Source organism: Oncorhynchus nerka, linkage group LG27 (assembly GCF_034236695.1).
Source record: "Oncorhynchus nerka isolate Pitt River linkage group LG27, Oner_Uvic_2.0, whole genome shotgun sequence".
NCBI classification, from domain to species: Eukaryota; Metazoa; Chordata; class Actinopteri; order Salmoniformes; family Salmonidae; genus Oncorhynchus; species Oncorhynchus nerka.
The window spans coordinates 7,420,449-7,440,777 of record NC_088422.1 but is presented as its reverse complement, the minus strand read 5'-3'; the positions used below and the strand labels follow the sequence as shown (position 1 = coordinate 7,440,777).

At 43.8% G+C, this 20,329-nt stretch overlaps 1 protein-coding gene across 1 annotated transcript in view; it reads left to right on the top strand.

Moving 5' to 3' along the window:
• Positions 1-20,329, top strand: part of LOC115127105 (extracellular matrix organizing protein FRAS1-like) — a 521,989-nt gene that overhangs the window by 374,441 nt on the left and 127,219 nt on the right. The window contains 5 exon segments of the mRNA XM_065011350.1: positions 1,096-1,343; positions 3,361-3,512; positions 12,278-12,440; positions 13,336-13,471; positions 17,272-17,468. Coding sequence (XP_064867422.1) covers positions 1,096-1,343; positions 3,361-3,512; positions 12,278-12,440; positions 13,336-13,471; positions 17,272-17,468 — 896 coding nt within the window.

Sequence of the window (20,329 nt, the reverse complement as noted above, 5' to 3'; positions counted from 1 at the left end):
GAGGACTGAAACCAGAAAAATAGAACCAAGGTATTCATCAACCAAGGTATTTACCAACCAAGGTATTCACCAACCAAGGTATTCACCAACCAAGGGATTCATCAACCAAGGTATTCACCAACCAAGGTATTCACCAACCAAGGTATTCACCAACCAAGGGATTCATCAACCAAGGTATTCACCAACCAAGGTATTCATCAACCAAGGTATTCACCAACCAAGGGATTCATCAACCAAGGTATTTACCAACCAAGGTATTCACCAACCAAGGGATTCACCAGCCAAGGTATTCACCAACCAAGGGATTCATCAACCAAGGTATTTACCAACCAAGGTATTCACCAACCAAGGGATTCACCAACCAAGGTATTCACCAACCAAGGGATTCATCAACCAAGGTATTCACCAACCAAGGTATTCATCAACCAAGGTATTCATCAATAATGGGTATTCAACAACCAAGGTATTCATCAACCAAGGTATTCATCAACCAAGGTATTCATCAACCAAGGTTTTCACAAACCAAGGTATTCATCAACCAAGGTATTCACCAACCAAGGTATTCACCAACCAATGTATTCATCAACCATGGTATTCATCAACCAAGGTATTCATCAACCAAGGTTTTCACAAACCAAGGTATTCATCAACCAAGGTATTCACCAACCAAGGTATTCACCAACCAATGTATTCATCAACCAAGGTATTCATCAACCAAGGTATTCACCAACCAAGGTATTCACCAACCAATGTATTCATCAACCATGGTATTCATCAACCAAGGTATTCATCAACCAAGGTTTTCACAAACCAAGGTATTCATCAACCAAGGTATTCACCAACCAAGGGATTCATCAACCAAGGTATTCACCAACCAAGGTATTCACCAACCAAGGTATTCACCAACCAAGGGATTCACCAACCAAGGTATTCATCAACCAATGTATTCATCAACCAAGGTATTCATCAACCAAGGTATTCACCAACCAAGGGAAGATGGAGTCAAGATGTATATTAATGAAACTCTCCTCTTTGTTTTGTTCCAGGTATGTTTATATTTAACACAATGATTAAACTTGTCAATTATCCCCCCAGGCGACATGTTTTCCTTCAGTGATGTGACCCACAACGTTCTGCAGTATGAACATTCCGGACTCTCCACTGACGAGGACGCCATCACCTTCGCTGTTACAGACGGCTTCTCCATGGCGACGGTGGTGGTGGAGGTGGTTGTGTTGGGCGTCGGGGGCGACGGGCCCAGGAGAGACCCAGAGGCCCTGCTGTCCATGGAGGTTCCTGAGAACAGTAGTAGTGTCATCAAACGCACTCACCTGGGCTATATGGTTAGTACACTCACCTGGGTTATATGGTTAGTACACTCACCTGGGTTATATGGTTAGTACACTCACCTGGGTTATACGGTTAGTACACTCACCTGGGTTATACGGTTAGTACACTCACCTGGGCTATATGGTTAGTACACTCACCTGGGTTATATGGTTAGTACACTCACCTGGACTATATGGTTAGTACACTCACCTGGGTTATATGGTTAGTACACTCACCTGGGTTATACGGTTAGTACACTCACCTGGGTTATACGGTTAGTACACTCACCTGGGTTATACGGTTAGTACACTCACCTGGACTATATGGTTAGTACACTCACCTCGGTTATACGGTTAGTACACTCACCTGGGCTATATGGTTAGTACACTCACCTGGGTTATATGGTTAGTACACTCACCTGGGTTATACGGTTAGTACACTCACCTGGACTATACGGTTAGTACACTCACCTGGGCTATATGGTCAGTACACTCACCTGGGTTATATGGTCAGTACACTCACCTGGACTATATGGTTAGTACACTCACCTGGGTTATACGGTTAGTACACTCACCTGGGTTATACGGTCAGTACACTCACCTGGGTTATACGGTTAGTACACTCACCTGGACTATATGGTTAGTACACTCACCTCGGTTATACGGTTAGTACACTCACCTGGGCTATATGGTTAGTACACTCACCTGAGTTATATGGTTAGTACACTCACCTGGGTTATACGGTTAGTACACTCACCTGGACTATACGGTTAGTACACTCACCTGGGCTATATGGTCAGTACACTCACCTGGGTTATATGGTCAGTACACTCACCTGGGCTATATGGTCAGTACACTCACCTGGGTTATATGGTCAGTACACTCACCTGGGTTATATGGTTAGTACACTCACCTGGGCTATATGGTCAGTACACACACCTGGGCTATATGGTTGGTACACTCACCTGGGCTATATGGTTAGTACACTCACCTGGGCTATATGGTTCGTACACTCACCTGGGCTATATGGTTCGTACACTCACCTGGGCTATATGGTTATATGGTCAGTACACCCACCTGGGTTATATGGTTAGTACACTCACCTGGGCTATATGGTTAGTACACTCACCTGGGTTATATGGTTCGTACACTCACCTGGGTTATATGGTTAGTACACTCACCTGGGCTATATGGTCAGTGAGTTGTTTTCCCATTTATAGGTAAGTGTTGGTCATTAATGGTGTGTGACTGCTTCCAACAAGACCACAAAACTCGTAGGCTGCATTTCAAGCTGCCTTTGAAAAGCCCCAAAAGCTTGTTTTATTTAAAGGGGCAGTGTTGTATTTTGCGACAGTCTATATGTAAATAAGGTAATAGGCAGAGGGGTAGCCAACATTGTCTACTTCTCTGTTTGGTGATAATAATGCATTGTATTAGGTAAAGTGGTTTCTTGCGTCATACAACACTATATAATGCATATTTAGTCTCCATTGTGTTACAGACCAAGTAAAACATAATTCATTCCTGTCAAGCCCTAAGTAATTTAAAACCGCTTTTAAAAAGTCTCCTGTAATGTCGGCCTGCATTGAGGGGCGGCAGGGTAGCCTAGTGGTTAGAGTGGAGGGGCGGCAGGGTAGCCTAGTGGTTAGAGTGTAGAGGTGGCAGGGTAGCCTAGTGGTTAGAGTGTAGAGGCGGCAGGGTGGCCTAGTGGTTAGAGTGTTGGACTAGTAACCGGAAGGTTGCAAGTTCAAACCCCCGAGCTGACAAGGTACAAATCATCGTTCTGCCCCTGAACAGGCAGTTAACCCACTGTTCCTAGGCCGTCATTAAAAATAAGAATTTGTTCTTAACTGACTTGCCTAGTTAAATAAAAATAAATAAAATTGAACACCACATTTGGGATACCATGTGGAAATGTTATGTGATTTTCTTCATTGGTTTTGTTTGGTCAAACAGCCACAATAGCCTGATGGATACTCTCTGATAAGGGTACATCCTCAGTGTTCACTGTAAATGCACATATCTTTTTCAGAGCGACACCTCTCCAGATGAGAAGATACGTATTCAGCTGGTGTCAGTTCCTATGTACGGCATCTTGACCAGGACAGGGACAGACTCAGAGCACCAGGAGATGACAGAGTACTCCTCTTTCACTGTGGACGACATCAACAAACACAGAATCAGGTAGAGAAACACACACAGAGAGAGAGAGAGAGAGAGAGAGAAAGAGACAGAGAGAAAAGAGAGAGAGAGAGAGACACAGAGAGAGAGAGACACACAGAGAGAGGGAGAGAGAGAGACGCACAGAGAGAGAGAGAGAGAGAGAGAGAGAGAGACAGAGAGAGAGAGAGACAGAGAGAGAGAGAGACAGAGAGAGAGACACAGAGAGAGAGAGAGAGAGAGAGAGAGAGAGAGACACAGAGAGAGAGAGAGACACACAGAGAGAGAGAGAGAGACACAGAGACAGAGAGAGAGACAGAGAGAGAGAGAGAGAGAGAGAGAGAGAGACACAGAGAGAGAGAGAGAGACAGAGACAGAGAGAGAGAGAGAGAGAGAGAGAGAGAGAGAGAGAGACACAGAGACAGAGAGAGAGACAGAGAGAGAGAGAGAGAGAGAGAGAGAGAGAGAGAGAGAGAGATGTACCGGTTAGTTACTCTCTAACTAATCTAAAGTAGCTTCCGCTTCCTGCTTGCTTTTCCCCTCATCTGCACTGATCTGTAAGAGTCTGGACGGGCTAAAATGTAAATTCTGATGTAAATCTTTCTTCAGATGAAGGAGATCCACGTTGGATCGTTATGACAAAACCTTCTAATCTCACGTTTTATTGGTATCCTTTCCTACCAGGATCCTCTGTTGTTATTGCAGGAATCTTTTGAGACCATTTGTTTTCCGCCCGGGCTAGATATTTATTTCTATCTCATTTAGATTTAATCGACCCAGGTTATTTAATTGAGAACAATTCTCATTTAGGTTCTGCAGTAACGATCTAGCCGAGAGTCTTCGATAAAAGTAATGGCTTCTACCTTCCATCACTCCTTAGAGTGTAACCGCTATAAAAAAACAACAACTATATTCTCCCTCTGAGGGCTCTATAAAATCCTGGCTACAAATTAGAAACAGTAGAAAAATAGAGAGAGAAAAATATTTATTGTGTATGAGGGACGATATCTGGGAAACGGTTGAATTAGCAAGTCTAATTAGCGAACATTCAATACAATCCACCTGCGAGACTAACACACACACACACACACACACACACACACACACACACACACATACGCAACAGTCTTCTGAGTGGCGCCAAAATGAAAACCATTATCATAAAAAATGTGCTTCTGATTAGCTTTACTGCAATTAGCACGATGACGGTTGTAATATCAGAGAAACATCTAAATCACCTGTTTTAGTTCAGCTTGGCAGACTGCCGCTCTGTGCAGTACGACATGCAGATTTAACGTTGCTCTGTTTTATCGTAGAGGATTAGAAAAATATGATATTTTATTCAGGTAACTTTCACTAGTTATTGAAGTGCTTGTACAGTATTAGGTTTTATAGTGGTGTTTTGGCGACGGGAGAATTCAGAGGATATTTAGATGTAATTTAGTACCTTTCAGGAGATTATGGAGGTCTTGTGTAAAATGTTATATTAGAATCACTAATCTATTCCCCCATTGGTCATCAAATCACATGTTATTAGTCACACAGCAGGTTCAATACAATTTCACCTCCCAGTGAAATGTTTACTTACGAGCCCCTTAACCTCCCAGTGAAATGTTTACTTACGAGCCCCTTAACCTCCCAGTGAAATGTTTACTTACGAGCCCCTTAACCTCCCAGTGAAATGTTTACTTACGAGCCCCTTAACCTCCCAGTGAAATGTTTACTTACGAGCCCCTTAACCTCCCAGTGAAATGTTTACTTACGAGCCCCTTAACCTCCCAGTGAAATGTTTACTTACGAGCCCCTGAACCTCCCAGTGAAATGTTTACTTACGAGCCCCTTAACCTCCCAGTGAAATGTTTACTTACGAGCCCCTTAACCTCCCAGTGAAATGTTTACTTACGAGCCCCTGAACCGACAGTGAAATGTTTACTTACGAGCCCCTTAACCTCCCAGTGAAATGTTTACTTACGAGCCCCTTAACCTCCCAGTGAAATGTTTACTTACGAGCCCCTTAACCTCCCAGTGAAATGTTTACTTACGAGCCCCTTAACCGACAGTGAAATGTTTACTTACGAGCCCCTTAACCTCCCAGTGAAATGTTTACTTACGAGCCCCTTAACCTCCCAGTGAAATGTTTACTTACGAGCCCCTTAACCTCCCAGTGAAATGTTTACTTACGAGCCCCTTAACCTCTTGCTTCTACTCGGGACGCTTGCGTCCCAACTAGAGCTCTGGAAATGCAAATGCGCTACGCTAAATGCTAATAGTATTAGTTAAAACTCAAAAGTTCATTAAAATACACATGCAGGGTATCGAATTAAAGCTACACTCGTTGTGAATCCAGGCAACAAGTCAGATTTTTAAAATGCTTTTCGGCGAAAGCATGAGAAGCTATTATCTGATAGCATGTAACACCCCAAAAGACCCACAGGGGACGTAAACAAAATAATTAGCATTTCGGCGTTACACAAACCGCACAATAAAATAGAAAACATTCATTACCTTTCACCATCTTCTTTGTTGGCACTCCTAGATGTCCCATAAACACTATTTGGGTCTTTATTTCGATTAAATCGGTCCATATAAAGCCTAGATATCGTTATATGTAGACTGTGTGATAAACGAAAAAAACATTGTTTCAAAACGTAACGTCATTTTTTAAAATTCAAAAAGTCGACGATAAACTTTCACAAAACACTTCGAAATACGTTTGTAATGCAACTTTAGGTATTAGTAAACGTTAATAAGCGATAAAATTCATCAGGAGGCGATGTAAAGATCATTAGCTGTCCGTCTGGAAAAATGTCCGGCTAGAAACTCAACGAAAATATCCGGTCCTAGACCAGAGGAGATACGGTGCCCTGCATATGTTTGACCAAGAAAAAACTCGAAGGGAAATGACAAGACTCTAGACACCGTGTGGAAGCTGTAGGTACTGCAACCTCAGTCAATTAATTGTGGTTCACCTTTATCAATGGGTTCAAGTAGCGCATGGATATATTTTCCCATTTTCAGTGATCAGTTTTTCCTGTGCTTTTCGATGTAAATGCCGTTCTGGTAAAGCCACAGCAGTGATTTAACCAGTTTTATAAACGTCTGAGTGTTTTCTATCCACACAGACTAAGCAAATGCATATACTATATTCCTGGCATGAGTAGCAGGGCGCTGAAATGTTGCACGATTTTTAACAGAATGTTCAAAAAAGTAGAGGGTCGACTTAAGAGGTTAACCTCCCAGTGAAATGTTTACTTACGAGCCCCTTAACCTCCCAGTGAAATGTTTACTTACGAGCCCCTTAACCTCCCAGTGAAATGTTTACTTACGAGCCCCTTAACCGACAGTGCACTTTCAAAAAATACAGATGAGAATAAGAGATTAAAGTAACAAGTAATTAAAGAGAAGTAGTAAAAAATAACAATATATACAGGGGGTGTCGGTACAGAGTCAGTGTGGAGGCTATATACAGGGGGTACCGGTACAGAGTCAATGTGGAGGCTATATACAGGGTGTTACGGTACAGAGTCAATGTGGAGGCTATATACAGGGTGTTACGGTACAGAGTCAATGTGGAGGCTATATACAGGGGGTACCGGTACAGAGTCAATGTGGAGACTATATACAGGGTGTTACGGTACAGAGTCAACGTGTAGGCTATATACAGGGTGTTACGGTACAGAGTCAATGTGGAGGCTATATACAGGGTGTACCAGTACAGAGTCAATGTGGAGGCTATATACAGAGGATACCGGTACAGAGTCAATGTGGAGGCTATATACAGGGGGTACAGAGTCAATGTGGAGGCTATATACAGGGGGTACCGGTACAGAGTCAATGTGGAGGCTATATACAGGGTATTACGGTACAGAGTCAATGTGGAGGCTATATACAGGGGTTACCAGTACAGAGTCAATGTGGATGCTCTATACAGGGGGTACCGGTACAGAGTCAATGTGGAGGCTATATACAGGGGGTACTGGTACAGAGTCAATGTGGAGGCTATATACAGGGGGTACCGGTACAGAGTCAATGTGGAGGCTATATACAGGGGGTACTGGTACAGAGTCAATGTGGAGGCTATATACAGGGGGTACCGGTACAGAGTCAATGTGGAGACTATATACAGGGTGTTACGGTACAGAGTCAATGTGGAGACTATATACAGGGGGTACCGGTACAGAGTCAATTTGGAGGCTATATACAAGGGCTACCAGTACAGATTCAATGTGGAGGCTATATACAGGGGGTACCAGTACAGAGTCAATGTGGAGGCTATATACAGGGGGTACAGAGTCAATGTGGAGGCTATATACAGGGTGTACCGGTACAGAGTCAATGTGGAGGCTATATACAGGGGGGTACCAGTACAGAGTCAATGTGGAGGCTATATACAGGGGGTACCAGTACATTGTCAATGTGGATACTATATACAGGGGGTACCAGTACAGAGTCAATGTGGAGGCTATATACAGGGTGTACCGGTACAGAGTCAGTGTGGAGGCTATATACAGGGGGTACTGGTACAGAGTCAATGTGGAGGCTATATACAGGGGGTACCAGTACAGAGTCAATGTGGAGGCTATATACAGGGGGTAACGGTACAGAGTCAATGTGGAGACTATATACAGGGTGTTACGGTACAGAGTCAATGTGGAGGCTATATACAGGGGCTACCAGTACAGATTCAATGTGGAGGCTATATACAGGGGGTACCAGTACAGAGTCAATGTGGAGGCTATATACAGGGGGTACAGAGTCAATGTGGAGGCTATATACAGGGTGTACCGGTACAGAGTCAATGTGGAGGCTATATACAGGGGGTACCAGTACAGAGTCAATGTGGAGGCTATATACAGGGGGTACCAGTACAGAGTCAATGTGGAGGCTATATACAGGGGGTACCGGTACAGAGTCAATGTGGAGGCTATATACAGGGCGGTACCAGTACAGAGTCAATGTGGAGGCTATATACAGGGGGTACCAGTACAGAGTCAATGTGGAGGCTATATACAGGGGGTACCAGTACATTGTCAATGTGGATACTATATACAGGGGGTACCAGTACAGAGTCAATGTGGAGGCTATATACAGGGTGTACCGGTACAGAGTCAGTGTGGAGGCTATATACAGGGGGTACCGGTACAGAGTCAATGTGGAGGCTATATACAGGGGGTACCAGTACAGAGTCAATGTGGAGGCTATATACAGGGTGTACCGGTACAGAGTCAATGTGGAGGCTATATACAGGGTGTACCGGTACAGAGTCAATGTGGAGGCTATATACAGGGGGGTACCAGAACAGAGTCAATGTGGAAGCTATATACAGGGGATACCAGTACAGAGTCAATGTGGAGGCTCTATACAGGGGGTACCGGTACAGAGTCAATGTGGAGGCTATATACAGGGGGGTACCAGTACAAGGTCAATGTCGAGGCTATATACAGGGGGGTACCAGTACAGAGTCAATGTGGAGGCTATATACAGGGGGTACCAGTACAGAGTCAATGTGGAGACTATATACAGGGGGTACCAGTACAGAGTCAATGTGGAGGCTATATACAGGGGGTACCAGTACAGAGTCAATGTGGAAGCTATATACAGGGGGTACCAGTACAGAGTCAATGTGGAGGCTATATACAGGGGGTACCAGTACAGAGTCAATGTGGAGGCTATATACAGGAGGGTACCAGTACAGAGTCAATGTGTGGGGACACCGGTTAGTATGTACATGGGGTGGCAGGTAGCCTAGTGGTTAGAGCGTTGGACTAGTAACCGAAAGGTTGCAAGTTCAAATCCCCGAGCTGACAAGGTAAAAATATGTCGTTCTGCCCCTGAACAGGCAGTTAACCCACTGTTCCTAGGCCGTCATTAAAAATAAGAATTTGTTCTTAACTGACTTGCCTAGTTAAATAAAGGTCCAATAGATAACAACCTACATGATAAGGTGACTATGCATAGATGACAACCTAGAGTGGCAGTGTCGTGGAGAGGGGGGGCAATGTGAGTCATCTGGGTGGTGTGGAGAGAGGGGGGCAATGTGAGTAGTCTGGGTGGTGTGGAGAGGGGGCAATGTGAGTCATCTGGGTGGTGTGGAGAGGGGGGACAATGTGAGTCATCTGGGTGGTGTGGAGAGGGGGCAATGTGAGTCATCTGGGTGGTGTGGCGAGGGGGCAATGTGAGTAGTCTGGGTGGTGTGGAGAGGGGGGCAATGTGAGTCATCTGGGTGGTGTGGAGAGGGGGGAATGGAGTCGTCTGGGTGGTGTGGAGAGGGGGGCAATCGAGTAGTCCGGGTGGTGTGGAGAGGGGGGCAATGTGAGTCATCTGGGTGGTGTGGAGAGGGGGCAATGTGAGTAGTCTGGGTGGTGTGGAGAGGGGGGGAGTCATCTGGGTGGTGTGGAGAGGGGGGCAATGCGAGTAGTCCGGGTGGTGTGGAGAGGGGGGGCAATGCGAGTAGTCCGGGTGGTGTGGAGAGGGGGGGCAATGCGAGTAGTCCGGGTGGTGTGGAGACGGGGGCAATGTGAGTAGTCTGGGAAGCCATTTGACTAGATGATCAGGAGTCTTATTGCTTTGGGGTAGAAGATGTTTAGAAAACTCTTGGACCTAGACTTGGTCATGACGTAGACATAATTCAGACTATAACATGTGATAAGATTATTTGCTAACACTTTAGTTAAAGTGCCAATGCAGTCGTTTTTATCTCAAAATCAAATCATTTCTGGGTAACAATGAAGTACCTTACATCTAAGTGGTTGTTGTCAATTAAAGGTAGACTCAGCTCACATCCAAATCTAGTGTCGTGGCCGTACTCCTCACAGTGGTTTCCTAAAGTAGGGTTTCTTGAACGTAGACTCAGCGATCAATGCACCGATAATATAACAGCAATGCACTGATAATGCACTAATGATGCACCGATAATGCAATGGCAATGCACTAATAATGTGCCGATAATGCAACGGTAATGCACTGATAATGTGCCGATAATGCAACAGTAATGCACTGATAATGTGCCGATAATGCAATAACAATGCACCGATAATATAACAGCAATGCACTGATAATGCACTAATGATGCACTGATAATGCAATGGCAATGCACTGATAATGTGCCGATAATGCACGGCTACTGCAATAATAATGCACTGCTGATGTCCTGTCAATGCATCATTAATACACTGATAATGCAACAATAATTAACTACTAATACACTGTCAATGCACTAATGGCAATACACTGATAATACATCGCTAATGCACCCGATAACATACTGATAAAGCAACACTGATGCACTAATCATACACTGTTAATGCACAGATAAGGCACTGATAATGCATTGCTGATGTATTGTATTGTGTATGTAACAATGCATTGGTAATTGCCGATGAAATGCTGATGCAATACTAATGTAATACTAATGCACTGCTAAAACAGCGATAATACACTGCTAATGCACTGCTGAAGTACCAATAATGCACCGATAATGCACCGATAATGCACTGCTGAAGTACTGATAATGTACTGCCAGTGCACTGCTGAAGCACCAATAATGCACAGGTAATGCACTGCTAATGCACTGTCGAAGTACTGGTAATGCACCGATAATGCACCGCTAATGGACTGCTGAAGGACCAATAATGTACGAATAATGCACTTCCGAAGTACCGATAATGCACAGATAATGCACCGATGAAGTACCAATAATGCACTGATAATGTGCCGATAATGCACGGCTGAGGTGCCAATAATGCACTGATAATGCACTGCTAATGGACCGCTGAAGTACCAATAATGCACTGATAAAGCACTGCTAATGGACTGCTTAAGTACCAATAATGCACTGATAATGCACTGCTAATGGACTGCTGAAGTACCAATAATGCACGGATAATGTGCTGATAATGCACTGCTAATGGACTGCTGAAGTACCAATAATGCACTGCTAATGCACTGCTAATGCACTGCTGAAGTACCAATAATGCACGATTAAAGTGCTGATAATGCAATGCCAATGGACTGCTGAAATACCGATAATGCACTGATAATGGGCTGCTGAAGTACTGATAATGCACTGCTAATGGACTGCATAAGTACCAATAATGCACTGTTAATGGGCTGCTGAAGTACTGATAATGCACTGCTAATGGACTGCGTAAGTACCAATAATGCACTGATAATGCACTGCTAATGGACTGCTGAAGTACCAATAATGCACGGGTAATGTGCTGATAATGCACTGCTAATGCACTGCGGAAGTACCAATAATGCACTGTTAATGGGCTGCTGAAGTACTGATAATGCACTGCTAATGGACTGCGTAAGTACCAATAATGCACCGATAATGCACTGCTAATGGACTGCTGAAGTACCAATAATGCACGGATAATGTGCTGATAATGCACTGATAATGGACTGCTGAAGTACCAATAATGCACTGATAATACACTGCTAATGCACTGCGGAAGTACCAATAATGCACTGTTAATGGGCTGCTGAAGTACTGATAATGCACTGCTAATGGACTGCGTAAGGACCAATAATGCACCGATAATGCACTGCTAATGGACTGCTGAAGTACCGATAATGCACGGATAATGTGCTGATAATGCACTGCTAATGGACTGCTGAAGTACCAATAATGCACTGATAATGCACTGATAATGGACTAATAACCCAGAAGATGATACTATGCATCAGCTTAGACGTTTTAAAAAAACAAATTGTTATTGTTTTTGTTTGTTTTCCGTGAAGGCTATGTTTTCGGATTAACTTTGCGGAAACTTCCTTCCTGTTAGGTACATCACTTCCTTTGAGACAGGAAACCAACCAGTGACAGACATATTCCATTTCATTGTTTACGACGGTGAAAACAATCGCCTTTACAACCAGATGTGCACCATCACCATCACCTCTAAGGGGACACAGCCTCCAGTGGTCGCTGTCCGCAGTGGCATCAAGGTACAGACATCTCCCAGGGCTCAGCTTGCTTAGAGACAGTTGCTATGGAGCAGAGATCGATGGTCGGCAGCAGACGAAGCAGCACTAGGCAATACATCTGATGCAACGCTCAGTCAACCAGTGTCTAACGCTGTGTGTGTTTGTGCTTGTCTGCCTGTCTACCTGCCTGTCTGCCTGTCTGCCTGTCTGCCTGTCTGCCTGTCTGTCTGTCTGTCTGTCTGTCTGTCTGTCTGTCTGCCTGTCTGTCTGTCTGTCTGTCTGTCTGTCTGTCTGTCTGTCTGTCTGTCTGTCTGCCTGCCTGTCTGTCTGTCTGTCTGTCTGTCTGTCTGCCTTCCTGCCTGTCTGTCTGTCTGCCTGCCTGCCTGCCTGCCTGCCTGCCTGCCTGTCTGCCTGTCTGCCTGCCTGTCTGCCTGTCTGCCTGTCTGCCTGCCTGTCTGTCTGTCTGTCTGTGCCTTCCTGCCTGCCTGTCTGCCTGTCTGCCTGTCTGCCTGCCTGTCTGTCTGTCTGTCTGTGCCTTCCTGCCTGTCTGTCTGTCTGTCTGCCTGCTTGTCTGTCTGCCTGTCTGCCTGTCTGTCTGCCTGTCTGTCTGTCTGTCTGTCTGTCTGTCTGTCTGTCTGTCTGTCTGTCTGTGCCTTCCTGCCTGTCTGCCTGCTTGTCTGCCTGCTTGTCTGTCTGTCTGCCTGTCTGTCTGTCTGTCTGTCTGTCTGCCTGTCTGTCTGTCTGTCTGACTAGGATCAGCGTTACCTTATAAAATCCTACCTGTAAACATTAGATTGGAAAGGACTAAACTGAGTTCGGACCAGTAGCTATTTATAGGGGCGACTTCATGCTATCCCTCGAAGCGATCTCACCCAATGTGAAATGTTATCCAAGTGTCTATGTTGTGTATTTCTAGGTCCAGAGAGGAGGACGAGTCCAGCTGTCAACCAATCACATCGATGTATCAGATCTGGACACACCCAACAAGGATCTGCTGGTTTGGATGATCAGCACGCCCAAATATGGCTTCATTGAGAACACAATAGGAAGAGGTGTGTGTGTGGGGGGGGGGGGATTCATTCAATTAAATAATGTCCCGAGTGGTCGCTGTGGTCTACCGCACTGCATCTCAACGCAAGAGGCGTCACTACAGTCCCCGGTTCCAATCAATCAATCAAATGTATTTATAAAGCCGTTCTTACATCAGCTGATATCTCAAAGTGCTGTACAGAAACCCAGCCTGAAACCCCAAACAAGCAAGCAATGCAGGTGTAGAAGCACGGTGGCTAGGAAAAACTCCCTAGAAAGGCCAGAACCTAGGAAGAAACCTAGAGAGGAACCAGGCTTTGAGGGGTGGCCAGTCCTCTTCTGGCTGTGCCGGGTGGAGATTATAAACCTAGAGAGGAACCAGGCTATGAGGGGTGGCCAGTCCTCTTCTGGCTGTGCCGGGTGGAGATTATAAACCTAGAGAGGAACCAGGCTATGAGGGGTGGCCAGTCCTCTTCTGGCTGTGCCGGGTGGAGATTATAAACCTAGAGAGGAACCAGGCTATGTGGGGTGGCCAGTCCTCTTCTGGCTGTGCCGGGTGGAGATTATAAACCTAGAGAGGAACCAGGCTATGTGGGGTGGCCAGTCCTCTTCTGGCTGTGCCGGGTGGAGATTATAAACCTAGAGAGGAACCAGGCTATGAGGGGTGGCCAGTCCTCTTCTGGCTGTGCCGGGTGGAGATTATAAACCTAGAGAGGAACCAGGCTATGTGGGGTGGCCAGTCCTCTTCTGGCTGTGCCGGGTGGAGATTATAAACCTAGAGAGGAACCAGGCTATGTGGGGTGGCCAGTCCTCTTCTGGCTGTGCCGGGTGGAGATTATAAACCTAGAGAGGAACCAGGCTATGAGGGGTGGCCAGTCCTCTTCTGGCTGTGCCGGGTGGAGATTATAAACCTAGAGAGGAACCAGGCTATGAGGGGTGGCCAGTCCTCTTCTGGCTGTGCCGGGTGGAGATTATAAACCTAGAGAGGAACCAGGCTATGTGGGGTGGCCAGTCCTCTTCTGGCTGTGCCGGGTGGAGATTATAAACCTAGAGAGGAACCAGGCTATGAGGGGTGGCCAGTCCTCTTCTGGCTGTGCCGGGTGGAGATTATAAAACTAGAGAGGAACCAGGCTATGAGGGGTGGCCAGTCCTCTTCTGGCTGTGCCGGGTGGAGATTATAAACCTAGAGAGGAACCAGGCTATGAGGGGTGGCCAGTCCTCTTCTGGCTGTGCCGGGTGGAGATTATAAACCTAGAGAGGAACCAGGCTATGAGGGGTGGCCTGTCCTCTTCTGGCTGTGCCGGGTGGAGATTATAAACCTAGAGAGGAACCAGGCTATGAGGGGTGGCCAGTCCTCTTCTGGCTGTGCCGGGTGGAGATTATAAACCTAGAGAGGAACCAGGCTATGAGGGGTGGCCAGTCCTCTTCTGGCTGTGCCGGGTGGAGATTATAAACCTAGAGAGGAACCAGGCTATGTGGGGTGGCCAGTCCTCTTCTGGCTGTGCCGGGTGGAGATTATAAACCTAGAGAGGAACCAGGCTATGTGGGGTGGCCAGTCCTCTTCTGGCTGTGCCAGGTGGAGATTATAAACCTAGAGAGGAACCAGGCTATGAGGGGTGGCCAGTCCTCTTCTGGCTGTGCCGGGTGGAGATTATAAACCTAGAGAGGAACCAGGCTATGAGGGTGGCCAGTCCTCTTCTGGCTGTGCCGGGTGGAGATTATAAACCTAGAGAGGAACCAGGCTATGAGGGGTGGCCAGTCCTCTTCTGGCTGTGCCGGGTGGAGATTATAAACCTAGAGAGGAACCAGGCTATGTGGGGTGGCCAGTCCTCTTCTGGCTGTGCCGGGTGGAGATTATAAACCTAGAGAGGAACCAGGCTATGTGGGGTGGCCAGTCCTCTTCTGGCTGTGCCGGGTGGAGATTATAAACCTAGAGAGGAACCAGGCTATGAGGGGTGGCCAGTCCTCTTCTGGCTGTGCCGGGTGGAGATTATAACAGAACATAATACATAATATATATATATAAATATACAGTAATACACTATATATACACTACATATACAGTAATACACTATATATACACTACATATACAGTAATACACTATATATACAGTAATACACTATATATACACTACATATACAGTAATACACTATATATACACTACATATACAGTAATACACTACATATACAGTAATACACTATATATACAGTAATACACTATATATACACTACATATACAGTAATACACTACATATACAGTAATACACTATATATACACTACATATACAGTAATACTCGACATATACAGTAATACACTATATATACACTACATATACAGTAATACACTATATATACACTACATATACAGTAATACACTATATATACACTACATATACAGTAATACACTATATATACACTACATATACAGTAATACACTATATATACACTACATATACAGTAATACACTATATATACACTACATATACAGTAATACACTATATATACAGTAATACACTATATATACACTACATATACAGTAATACACTATATATACACTACATATACAGTAATACACTATATATACACTACATATACAGTAATACACTATATATACACTACATATACAGTAATACACGATATATACACTAATATACAGTAATACACTATATATACAGTAATACACTATATATACACTACATATACAGTAATACACTATATATACACTACATATACAGTAATACACTATATATACACTACATATACAGTAATACACTATATATACACTACATATACAGTAATACACTACATATACAGTAATACACTATATATACACTACATATACAGTAATACACTATATATACACTACATATACAGTAATACACTATATATACACTACATATACAGTAATACACTATATATACACTACATATACAGTAATACACTACATATACAGTAATACTCGACATATACAGTAATACACTATATATACACTACATATACAGTAATACACTATATATACACTACATATACAGTAATACACTACATATACAGTAATACACTATATATAAACACTACATATACAATAATACACTATATATACACTACATATACAGTAATACACTACATATACAATAATACACTATATACAAACACTACATATACAGTAATTCACTTTATATATACACTACATATACAGTAATACACTACATATACAGTAATACACTATATATACACACTACATATACAATAATACACTATATACAAACACTACATATACAGTAATTCACTTTATATATACACTACATATACAATAATACACTACATATACAGTAATTCACTATATATACACTACATATACTGTACATATACTGTACATATGCAGTAATACACTACACATACAGTACATATACACTACATATACTGTTCATACACAGTACATATACAGTACATATACAGTAATACACTACATATACAGTAATACACTATATATATATATATATATAATGTACATATACAGTAATAGACTGCATATACTGTCTACATATACTGTACACTCTTATGGCTGAATGGAAGCAAGTCCCCGCAGCAATGTTCCAACATCTGGTGGAAAAATCCTTCCCAGAAGATTGGAGGTTGTTATAGCAGCAAAGGGGTGGACCAACTCCATATTAAAGCCTTCCCAGAAGATTGGAGGCTGTTATAGCAGCAAAGGGGGGGACCAACTCCATATTAATCCGATGATTTTAGAATGAGATGTTCAACGATCAAGTTGTCGTGTGTGAGATGTCACTTCTGATTCTGGTCTCGTCCTCTGTCTCCCAGTGGGCTTGATGGGCGGTTCAAATACCCTCATCATCAGTCCAGAGGTTCCCTTCTCCGTGGACGACCTGATCACTGACCACATCTTCTACGTTCAGAACGTCCAGAACACGGAGCACCACTATCAGGACACCTTCTCCTTCTACATCAGTGATGGGTCCAGTCAGACAGAGGCCTTCAATGTCCAAATAGACATACAGGTAAATAATACACCACTGATATTACCACTGCTATGACGACAACAACCAATACTACTACTGTTACTGATACTACTACTGATACTACTACTATTACTACTACTACTGATACTACTACTACTGATACTACTACTATTACTACTACTACTGATACTACTACTACTGATACTACTACTATTACTACTACTACTACTACTACTACTACTACTAATACTACTGCTGCTACTACTACTACTACTACTGATACTACTACTATTACTACTACTACTGATACTACTACTACTGATACTACTACTATTACTACTACTACTGATACTACTACTACTGATACTACTACTATTACTACTACTACTACTACTACTACTACTGATACTATTACTATTACTACTACTACTGATACTACTACTACTGATACTACTACTATTACTACTACTACTACTACTACTGCTGATACTACTATTATTACTACTACTACTACTGATACTACTACTACTACTACTACTACTACTACTGCTGCTACTACTACTACTACTGCTACTACTACTACTACTACTACTACTACTACTACTAATACTACTGCTGCTACTACTACTACTACTGCTGCTACTACTACTACTACTGCTACTACTACTACTATTACTACTACTACTGATACTACCACTGCTATGACGACAACAACCAATACTACTACTATTACTGATACTACGACTGATACTACTACTATTACTACTACTACTATTACTACTACTACTACTATTACTACTACTACTACTGATACTACTACTATTATTACTACTGATACTATTACTACTACTACCACTACTGAAACTACTACTACTACTACTACTACTGATACTACTAATACTACTATTATTACTACTGATACTATTACTACTACTGACACTACTGAAACTACTACTACTACTACTACTACTGATAATACTAATACTACTACTACTGATACTACTACTACTACTGCTACTGATACTACTACTTCTGCTACTGATACTGATACTACTACTACTACTACTGATACTATTACTACTACTACCGCTACTGAAACTACTACTACTACTACTACTGATACTACTACTACTACTACTACTACTACTACTGACACTACTACTATTATTACTACTGATACTAACACTACTACTGACACTACTACCTCTACTACTACTAAATCAAATCAAATAAAATCAAATGTGATTTGTCACATTACACATGGTTAGCAGATGTTAATGCGAGTGTAGCGAAATGCTTGTGCTTCTAGTACCGACAATGCAGTAATAACCAACAAGTAATCTAACTAACAATTCCAAAACTACTGTCTTATACACAGTGTAAGGGGATAAAGAATATGTACATAAGGATATATGAATGAGTGATGGTACAGAGCAGCATAGGCAAGATACAGTAGATGGTATCGAGTACAGTATATACATATGAGATGAGTATGTAAACAAAGTGGCATAGTTGAAGTGGCTAGTGATACATGTATTACATAAGGATGCAGTCGATGATATAGAGTACAGTATATACGTATGCTTATGAGATGAATAATGTAGGGTAAGTAACATTATATAAGGTAGCATTGTTTAAAGTGGCTAGTGATATATTTACATCATTTCCCATCAATTCCCATTATTAAAGTGGCTGGAGTTGAGTCAGTGTCAGTGTCAGTGTGTTGGCAGCAGCCACTCAATGTTAGTGGTGGCTGTTTAACAGTCTGATGGCCTTGAGATAGAAGCTGTTTTTCAGTCTCTCGTTCCCAGCTTTGATGCACCTGTACTGACCTCGCCTTCTGGATGATAGCGGGGTGAACAGGCAGTGGCTCGGGTGGTTGATGTCCTTGATGATCTTTATGGCCTTCCTGTAACATCGGGTGGTGTAGGTGTCCTGGAGGGCAGGTAGTTTGCCCCCGGTGATGCATTGTGCAGACCATTGTGCAGTTATTTTCCTGACACCACACTCCGAGGGCCCTCACCTCCTCCCTATAGGCCGTCTCGTCGTTGTTGGTAATCAAGCCTACCACTGTTGTGTCGTCCGCAAACTTGATGATTGAGTTGGAGGCGTGTGTGGCCACGCAGTCGTGGGTGAACAGGGAGTACAGGAGAGGGCTCAGAACGCACCCTTGTGGGGCCCCAGTGTTGAGGATCAGCGGGGTGGAGATGTTGTTGCCTACCCTCACCACCTGAGGGCGGCCCGTCAGGAAGTCCAGTACCCAGTTGCACAGGGCGGGGTCGAGACGCAGGGTCTCGAGCTTCATGACGAGCTTGGAGGGTACTATGGTGTTGAATGCCGAGCTGTAGTCGATGAACAGCATTCTCACATAGGTATTCCTCTTGTCCAGATGGGTTAGGGCAGTGTGCAGTGTGGTTGAGATTGCATCGTCTGTGGACCTATTTGGGCGGTAAGCAAATTGGAGTGGGTCTAGGGTGTCAGGTAGGGTGGAAGTGATATGGTCCTTGACTAGTCTCTCAAAGCACTTCATGATGACGGAAGTGAGTGCTACGGGGCGGTAGTCGTTTAGCTCAGTTACCTTAGCTTTCTTGGGAACAGGAAAAATGGTGGCCCTCTTGAAGCATGTGGGAACAGCATACTGGTATAGGGATTGATTGAATATGTCCGTAAACACACCGGCCAGCTGGTCTGCGCATGCTCTGAGGGCGCGGCTGGAGATGCCGTCTGGGCCTGCAGCCTTGCGAGGGTTAACACGTTTAAATGTCTTACTCACCTCGGCTGCAGTGAAGGAGAGTCCGCATGTTTCCGTTGCAGGCCGTGTCAGTGGCACTGTATTGTCCTCAAAGCGGGCAAAAACGTTATTTAGTCTGCCTGGGAGCAAGACATCCTGGTCCGTGACT